The 10,064-nt window shown below is 43.2% G+C and overlaps 1 protein-coding gene across 1 annotated transcript in view; it reads left to right on the top strand.

Moving 5' to 3' along the window:
- Positions 1–3,755, top strand: part of LOC125483531 (semaphorin-5B-like) — a 10,699-nt gene extending 6,944 nt beyond the window's left edge. Inside the window, exon 5 of the mRNA XM_048599260.1 lies at positions 852–3,755. Coding sequence (XP_048455217.1) covers positions 852–1,004 — 153 coding nt within the window. The 3' untranslated portion in view covers positions 1,005–3,755. The remainder of the gene's footprint in view (positions 1–851) is intronic.
- The last annotated feature ends 6,309 nt before the right edge of the window (positions 3,756–10,064 follow it).

Here is a 10,064-nt window from a genome sequence, read left to right on the forward strand (position 1 = left end):
AAGTCCAGACCCGAAACGTCAGCTTTCCTGCTCCTCTGATGCTGCCTGGCCTGCTGTGTTCATCCAACTCCACGCTGTGTTATCTCAGACTCTAGCATCGGCAGTTCCTACTATCTCTGAATAGCAAGGGTCTTTTCCCTAAGGTGGGAGGGTTGGGGGAGAAATGAGGGTTTAAAACTAGAGGCACGGGTTTAAGGTGAGTGGATAAAGATTTAAAAAGAACATGAGGAGAAATTTTTTACGTAATGTGGTTAATGTGTGGAATGAACTGCTAGAGGATGTGGTACATGCAAGTACAGTTACAACGTTTAAGAGACATTTGGATAATTGCATGAATAGGAAAGGTTTGGAGGGATATGGGCCAAACACAGGCAAGTAGGAACAGTTTAGTTTGGGGTTATGTTTGGCATGGACTAGTTGGACCGAAGAGTCTTTTTCCATGCTGTCTGACGTTCTCAGTGCTAACACCAAGAGAGTTAGAAGGCCTGTCTCTCAAGGGAGGCATGAAACGTATGCTCTCACAGTTGGAGAGTGACCCCTCGGCCGTTAATTTGAAGGGGTTTTGAAAGGTGCTCACCTACTCCTGCTTACCCCTCAAACAACCTTATTAGAACAGATTTCCTGGCCGTTTATCTCACTCGTAGGATCTTGCTATGCGCAAGCTAACTGGGCCTGCTCCTCAACAGGGACTACACAGCAGTGTGGTTCCAGATAACTGTATCTTTTTTTTTAAAATCCTTTAATGATGTTTTTTTTAAAAAAACCAGCTAAGGAGCAGTTGTTTAAATTGCCTGATGTTGCTATGAACCTAAACGAAAAAGATGCTTATTTGGCTCTTTATTTCACCCCAGACGCTGAACAAAAACAATTTGATTCCTGATGACCGAAGCAACTATTTCTCCTCCCTGCAGCAGACCAATGTGTACACCACAACGTACTACCCCAGCACCCTGAATAAATATGACTACCGACCTGAATCCTCATCCGGTAGAACCTACACCTAAGACGCTCCAAGTGGACTTCTCCTGGAAAGAAATCAGAAAAGGACTCTGCTCACCCAGTCCCCGGCACACCGCGAGTGAACCTGTAACCATAGCAACCACCCGTAGTCGAGTCATAACCAGTCCAAATTTCGTGGAGTCAGTCCTTCATTAAAAGATTTGCACTTCTTCGAAGCCCACAGGTCAGCCATCGAGACTTGTTTATGACTTAAAAGAAACTTCGTCAGCTACGGATTTTGTGTTTTCTTCTTCTTCCGTCATGGACCCCCTGACAAGAAAGACTGAGCGATGCTTCATTTTTATTTTGCGGGGAGGGGGATAAAGAAAGACATTGGCGGAGACAAGATGGCCGCTGCAGTGGCCAAACAAGACAGGTAGTTGCCACCCAGCGATGTGTCACCTCTTGTGAAACTAGATTTGCTGAGGATTTCTTCACATTGGCACTACAGGTGGCTCTCAGAATGTGACCGTAGCATCTAGGTATCAGAAATACTCCTGCGCTACTGAGGAATCGTTATTTTTTATTGTCATTTGAAAGTTTATGTCCTTCTTCTCTGTTACCCACCCCCAACCTCCACTTCGGTATTAATTTTCAGATGTGGAACCTAACATTGGCAAAATGTAGCCGTATTTACAGAAACCGTCTGTTTGGTTTAATAGCTCCATTACTCCATTTTATTTGCTGCACCCAAACCTCCCGCCACTCTATTTCATTCGTCAACAGTTCAAAAAAAAACACATCGAAATGTTCTTTATTTTTTTAAATTGATTTTTTTCTTATTGTGCTCCTTGCCTCGTTTTCAGGCTCGTTTCATTGTTTCTACTACTTCTGTCCCCGTGTGCATTCCCAGGATTGGCATTTTGGCACTTCCCACTGATTGGTAAAATTTGCAAAGTGGTTAACCGACAGATGGTGAACAGAGAGGCTAACAATGGTCCTATTTACGGTTAATGGGGACCAGGTTTATTTGAGTGCAAAATCCAGCAAAAAAACTGTTAAATTAATTTGGGCGCAGCCCTCTGGTGATTCAACTCTGTTCATTCAATGCACCCTGGTTTGGATATGCTTCATATTTTTATAATCAGCAGATTTAAGTTGCTATTTCACCATAATTTCATCTGCTCCATTGGAATCTGTATCTCAAAGGAATTATTCTAAAGTGCAAGAATGTTAGTGAAATGGGAAAAGGAACCATTTGTTGCAGCGACAGAGAATTCTTCAAATGTCAGTGTAGCTAAAAATGAGATTGTCCTGGTTGTCCTCCCTGTATTCTCCTTAGCTTCTGAATTGTCCCAACACAACTGTCCGATCCTTTACAAAGAGAGCACCAGAGTGAACAACAAGATGTTGGCTATATTTAGGGTAAGGGCTTATTGAGGATTCTTTGAGATGGTAAGGCCCAGGTATGTTGTTTTCAGTGTGAGCTGGGATTTGTCCTCATCCTCCCCGAGATGCTTCGATAGTGATGCAGAAAAATCAAAAACCTTCCCTTTATTCCTTCGTCGCTCTCATCCTGATGAGCTCAGCTGAACAAGAGTTCTGTTGAAAGTTTACTGAAAGTCATTTCGGGAGCTGGACAGTGTCTTGAGCTCTGACTAAAACCTCCCAAGTAAAAAGAGAAATTTTGCTTCTTAACCTGTGGCTAATGCTCTCGCATATCAGATACCACTTCGACCCCCTGTGGCATGTTACCTGTGTTTGATGCCTGTTGGGTTACAGTTGGAAGCTTTGCCAATGTTATAATGGTGTAACTGACCAACACTGAGAGGGGATGCCAGTCAGTCCTTCTTTCTACAGGAATCTCTGCTGCCCCTTACGTTTGAGCCTGAATTTCTGGTCATCCATTACAATGTAAACCAATTCTCACATAACGAATCAACCAACTGGGTTCTCGTGAAGAGGAGAGTTCTTAATTTTCCCAGATGATGACGACGTGTTTACACATGGGAAGGCAGCTATAAAGTTACCTGCACCAAGGTACACGTAAAAAGCTAAAAGAGTTGTTTGCCAACCGTGATGGCTTATTCCCTCTTAACAAAAACACCTGCGTTTTATACCATAGCTGTTAGATTTCCAAGTTGGATTTTTCTCGCATGGCTGTGATCTGCTGGCAGTACTTGCACAAGATACAAAAAGATGTATTAAGGGGAATTTGTTCGGTGAATCTGCCCTAGACTGCACATAAATGCCATTTTGAAGTAACCTGAGCCAAGGAACTATCAATGCAGATGAGAAGCTAAACCTCACATCAATGTTTTCAAGACTGTAGATTGCCTCACCCCAACCAGGCTCCCATCTTATTTCCGTAAGTCTGTCCATCCCCACAGTCCTGTGCACTCCTCCATCTCTGGTCTCCAGTTGCGTTCCCTTTGATAGTCTTTTCATCTTTGTAGGACATGCCTGCAGTTGCCTGGGCCTTAAGCTACTCCTCACTTCTTTGTTTCTCCCCCTCTCTTCCTTTAAGACACTCCTTAAAGTCTACCTCTTTGACCATAATATAGTCATCTGACCTACTGCCTCCTTACGTGACTCAATGTCAAATTTTGTTGTGATAACACTCCCATTGAGTGGCTTTGGAAGTTTTATTTTTTGGCAAATGTGCTATGTAAATGTAAGTTGTTGTACTGAAGTGGAAATATTTTTCCCATCATTGTCCTACTTTTCCTGGATTATCAGGAACTGTGAACTGCTGCCTCTAAGTAGAACATGGATTGTGTAAAGTGAGTATTAACATAGTGCAAGACTGTGAAATATGGTGACAATTCTGGTGTGCCTTAGTTTTTGTTGACCTCTGTAAAATGTCCTTGTTTCAACTAATACTTTTGTTCGCAGAAGCCTTACTAGGCAGTTACTGGTTTCCAGCTCATTTATCTTCCCTTATAGACAGTGTGGGGGATGGTGAACAGTAGAGAAAAACGTGCTAGTTGAATTGCCACCAGGAACAGTAACACCTACCAGCTGGTACCTCATGAATGTATACTTTTCTGAATCGCTATCTGCGGTATTTATGCACAATGTCTTGTTGTTGCCATTAATCAACTTCCACTGGGGTTGAACCAATGTAACGTTATTTAGGCCAAACTTAGAGTAATGCGTCAGTTCTAGTCACCACACTGTTCAAAGTGTGTGACTGCACTAGAGAAAGGGTGCAGAGGAGGTTCATCAGGATGCTGCCTGGACTAGAGGTGTTCAACGATAAAGTGCTGGAGACAAAATGGGATTGTTTTCCATCGAGTGGAGAAGGCCAGGGAAGGGGGGATCTGATTGAGGTCCTCAAAATTCGAGGACCATAGATGGGGTAGATAGGGAGAAGCTTTCCTGCTAGTAAAGGGTAAATGACCAAGGAGCACACGGTTTTAAGGTAAGGTGCAGGAGGTGTAAATGGGATTAGAGGAAAGATTTTTTCAACCAGAGGGTTGTGGTTATTTGGAACTCTCTGCCTGCAAGGTGGTTGAGGCTTGAACCCTCAAGACTCTTAAGAATTATTTAGATGAACACTTGAAATGCTATACATACAAGGCTATGGGCCAAATACTGGGAAATGGGATCAGACTGAATGGATGCTTGATGACCAGCTCAAACACAATGGGCTGAGGATTCATAAGAACATGAGAAATAGGAGCAGAAGTATACCATCTGGCAACTTGGTCTTTTTCTGTGCTTTAAAAACTCTAGGATTCAATGACTCTCTATTCAATCAAAAAATAGGTTGGAGAAAGAGTTGCCTCATGGTGGCCAATGGAAATTTCTTTTGCATGCTATCTTCAACAGTTGCTCCAATCATTACTCCCAAGCGTCGAGTAGAGTAGATGGATACTTTCGTTGAGAAGTTTGAAGGGACTGTAATGAATTAAGACATAGCCTTCAGTTAGTTGTAAGCCCTGGACTCAAAGATCCATTGATTCAGATGAATTGATTTGTGTAAGCACCATTAGGGCTCTTTGTGAAATAAGTTAGGTCCCTGTTCATTCATGAGGCTAAAGGAAACAGTGAGGGAATTGGCATGAATCGGCTCCAAATCTGGGAGTTGATGAGATGCTGAGGTAGAGTGGTTTGTAGTTTATTCTGGGCCCAGGAGTGCTTGTGTGCTGACACTGGTTCAAAATTGTGATGAGACTCGACATCACCTACTTTGATTTTGAGAAGCTGAGATTGTTCTCCTTAGAGGAGAGAAGGTCAAGATGAGATTTGATCAAGGCATTCAGAATCATGAGGGAACCCTGGATGGAGTAGACAGAGAGAAACATCTCCCATTGGCAGAAGGGTCAAGAACCTGAGGAGACTGTTTTAAGGTGTTTGGTGTGAGTACAGTAGGCGACAGAGGGAAAACATTTTTTTACACAGCGCGTGGTTCAGATTTGGAATGCACTTCCTGAGAAGGTGGTGGAGATTGGTTCATTAGGAGCTTTCAAAAGGAGATTGGACAAATCGATGAAGAGAAAGAAATTGTAGCATTGTGAAGAATGGAAAATGCGGAATAGCTTGGTTATGCTAGCAGTGATCTGGCAAGGATTCAATGGGTGGAATGACCTCCTTTATTCTTCAATCATTCTGTGACTCTACAAAGAACATCATGGCCACTTTAATCGGTGAATGCAGCATTGTAATTTGATTATGAAGCTTTATGGGTCAGGAAACCCCTAAGTGTGACCCCTGACCTGTACCAGTTCTGTCATGGAGAGATTACGATTGGTGCTAACAATCTCAAACTTGGCATGGGAAAATTCGATCGTGGTGATGCAGTTCTAAATCGTTTGCCGAACAATCAATATTGCTTTAAAGAGTGATTACTCCAATGACTTACTGACCGACCTCTGATCTTGCACACTCCATAAATTAGTATTTAATCCATAATTCTACTGACTGTATCCTAATTCGCTTCAAATCCTGTTCTCCTATCACCCCTTTGCTTGCTTACCTATCTTGGTTCCCAGTGCAAAAACACCTGAAATTCAACACCTTGCATTCAAATTACTACTTCTTGCTATTTCTGTAAGGCCCACAAACACTGCAACCCACCAAAGTCTTATCATTCTTTGAATTCTGGCATATCCCTATTTTCATGCAGATTGGTCATCATGGTTTCAACTGCATAGGCCCTGAATTCTGGAATTCCCTCCCTCAACCTGTCCACCTCTCCGTTAAGATGTTCTTAAGACCTACTTCTTTGACCAATCTTTAGGACACCTGCCTGAAGACCTCCTCACATTGCATGGTATCCCATGAAGTGCCCTGCAAGGTTTTCTCACTATAAGGCACTATATAGATGCAAGTTGTTGTTCTATGGATGCAGAAGTACTGGCTACAGGGAAGCGGGGTGAAAATGTGGGGAAGTAAATGGAACAAATACAGACAGCTCACCTAAAGCAAATGCCCCTTGCAGCTCTCCAGCCATGTTTGTCCACAAATGCAGCATCCATCCATGTCGGAACAGGGCAACCATCAGTCAGCAGGACCATTCCCGACACATGCTTAACTTCAAAGTCCCAGCTCATGCTCTCATTTTTCACGAGCCCAGAGCTAGAAATCTGCTCGGATGAATAATCTGCAAAATATATCCTGGAGCCAGTCAACAGGTGTAATCACATAGACAAAGAGTCTCTGAATGAAGACTGGGATATTTACAGAAGCACTATCCTATGCACTTGTGACTTTAAGTTGACTATAGGACATAGGAGTGGGCCATTCAGCCCATTGAGTCTACTCTACCATTCAATGAGGTCATGGCCAATCTGATAATCCTGAACTCCACATTCCTGCTTTTTCCCCATAACGCTTGATTCCCTTACTCAATAAAAACCTGTCTGTCTCACTCTTCAATGTACCTAATGACCCAACCTCAACAGCACTCGGCAGCAAAGAACTTCAGAGATTCAGTACCTTCTGAGAGAAGAAATTCTCCTCATCTCTGTTTTAAATGGGCGGCCCCTTATTCTGAGATTATGTCCACGGTCCTTGCCCCCACCCCCCACCATGGGGGAAACTACCTTTCCACATCCACCCTGTCAAATCCCCTAAGAATATTGTAAATTTCAATCAATTCACCTTTCATTCTTCTATATTCCAACAAGTTTGGGCCTAATTTATGACAGTCTCTTCATAAGACAGTCACTCCATATATGATATCAGCTGAGTGAACGTTCTCTGGACTGCCTGTAAATTGATGAGCATAGACCTAAATTTTGGCTCAATTGTGATTTGAGACTGAGGCCTACCTAATGGATCAGGGAGCCTCTTCTGAGAGACTTTGACCTGTGCATCAGTGACTTTTACCCTGGCTTAAATCCTTTGAAGGGAGGTGATGGTTTGTATCACAGTCTTTGCTTGAAACTATTTGAATGGAATTGCTGGAACAGCCAGAACTTTCTACCCATCTCTAATCACCCTTGAGGGGGGAAGCTTGCCATTTCAGAGGCCCTTAAGAGCCAATCCCTGGTGTGGTCTGGAGTCATGTGAAAACCATGTGGGTACACAACAGAGTTTATTAGCACAGCCTCATTAGTGATGGATTTTTCTCTCAACTAGTTTCACACTGGCTGAATCCAGTTTTACAGATTTATTAATTGAATTTAAATCCCACTAGGTGCTGTGATAGGATTTGAACTCATGTCCCAGAGCATTAGGTTAGGCGTCTGGGTTACTGGTCCAGTGACATTACCACCATGCCACCATCTCCCTGACATGGGATGTTGCTTCAAGGCGAGGTACTTTTCAGTGCATTAGTGTGTTGAGGCCATTTCCTGGTGTAACCCGGCGAGCACAACATCTCACACTTTACAAGCATCGATATTTGGGAGGGTCGCTGCTAAGTTTCCTCAGTATCTGACGCGCTCAATCTCTGTCGACTTGCACTCCAGGAACTCCAAAATAATTGGTTTTTTCTCCTTTTAAAAAGTGAGGGCCTGCTCACAGCTTCAGCTGGATGGGAGTCAAAAGAAAAGTCAAAACACGTTTCAATTTATCAAAATTCTCCACGCAAAAGATAACAGGAGTTTGGAGCTCTCTTTTGGAAATGTTTGGTCATATGAAAGTTTTAAAATGACATTGGTGGTTTTTGGATAAGAACCATGTATTCGAGGATCTTGGACCAAGGCAGGTATAGAACGCAAGGTGACAGAACAGCCATTATCTGATTGAATAGCACAGCACGTTCAGGGCTTTAAAAAAATTCTATCATGGGCTGTGGATATAGGAGGTAAGATTACCATTTGTTACCCGTTACTAACTGCCCTTGAACAGAGTGGCATGCTAGCCTATTTCAGAGGGTAGTTAAGAGTTAGGTACATTGCTGTGAGTGTAGAGCTGAGTGAGGGTGGCAGATTTCCTTCCGTAAAGGGTCCTGGTGAACCGTGGGGTTTTGCAATAATCAGTGCTGTTGCCATGGGACTAGCTTTATACTTGCAGATGTATCTGAACCCAACATAAGCCCAGGCCTCTGGATTATTAGTGCATTTTATGACTGCATTTCCCCCTATCTATCTCGTTATTTTGCTGTTGTTTACCCTCAGGCCCCCACCATACCCCAGTTCCTAAATGAGTGATTAACAAATCATTTGAAGGTTGTTACGTTTCACTTTTCCCTCTGAAAATTGCTAAATGAATGTCTTTGAACTGATTGAGCTGGCTAGGCCTCTTGGGGCAGAACCGTATGCGTACTGTAATATTCTCTCTATTTATCTACTCCTCCATCAGACAGCAGCCATGTTCATTTATACTGTTTTGTTAAGGTGATAACTCTTTCTCCCTTGGTACCTTAACTGGCAAGTGCACTGCTGAGTGCATCAAGAAGATCCAAGGGCCTCTGTTGCGTTCACTGTCCTCAGTCAGGGGAATACCTACTGTGGATTAATTTGTCTTTAGGTAGTAAAATCATCCAGTGTTCTCCCTCTTACATTGGTATTGAGCTTACCTTTGGAAGGCAAGAGGGTCTGATGAAGAGACGACTGAATCACAGAACTGCTACGGTGCAGAAAGAGGCCATTCAGCCTATCATACCCATACTGGCTCTAAAAACATCATTACCTAGTGCCAATCTTCTGGCTTTACCCTTGCACACTATTTCTATCAAAATGATCATCCAATGCCCTCTTGAATGCCTCAATTGAACATGTCTCCACCAATCTCTAGGCAGTGCATTCCCTACCCTAACTACCCTACTGTGTGTAAAGGTTTTTTCTCACATTATCCTTGCTTCATTTTACTTGCACATCACTTTAATTTATGCCCTCTCATTCTTGTTCCTTTTACCACTGGGATAAGCATCTCCCTATCTTCTCTATGCAGCCTGCTCATGATTTTGAAAACCTCTATCAAATCTTCCCCTAGCCACCTTCTGTCCAAGGAATACAATCCCAACTTCTTCAATCTATTCTCATCACTGAAGTTTCCCATTCCTAGAACCATTCTTGTAAACCACTTCTGCACGCTATCTCCACTGCATTTACATTCTTACTATAATGTGGTGCCAAAACTGTCCATAATACTCCAGCTGAGGTCTACCAGTTCCACCTCAAACCCCTTCAACCCTCACCACCACCGCTCATTTCCGCTGTGTTGCCAACTCTTCAAGATTGGAGTCTCTGTGATTAAATCTTCAGGCCACTGCTGTCTGCAATTCTGGAGAAAAAAATCGGTGGGATGTTAAAAATAGTTTTTTTTTTCAATATTCTTTAGATATTTCTCCTTACCAGATATGAAACTATTGAAGATAGGGGAGAAAAGGCTGTTTAGCTGACAGTCAACCGACTAAGAGATAGTAGGAACTGCAGATGCTGGAGAATCCGAGACAACAAGGTGCAGGGCTGGATGAACACAGCAGGCCAAGCAGCATCATAGGAGCAGAGAGGCTGACGTTTCGGGCCTAGACCCTTCATCAGAAAAGGGGGAGGGGAAGGGGGTTTTGAAATAAATAGGGAGAGAGTGGGAGGCGGATAGAAGAGGGATAGAGGAGAGGATAGGTGGAGAGGAAACAAACAGGTCGAAGAGGCGGGGATGGGGCCAGTAAAGGTGAGTGTAGGTGGGGAGTTAGGGAGGGGATAGGTCAGTCCAGGGAGAACGGACAG

Source organism: Rhincodon typus, chromosome 7 (assembly GCF_021869965.1).
Source record: "Rhincodon typus isolate 14 chromosome 7, sRhiTyp1.1, whole genome shotgun sequence".
NCBI lineage: Eukaryota > Metazoa > Chordata > Chondrichthyes > Orectolobiformes > Rhincodontidae > Rhincodon > Rhincodon typus.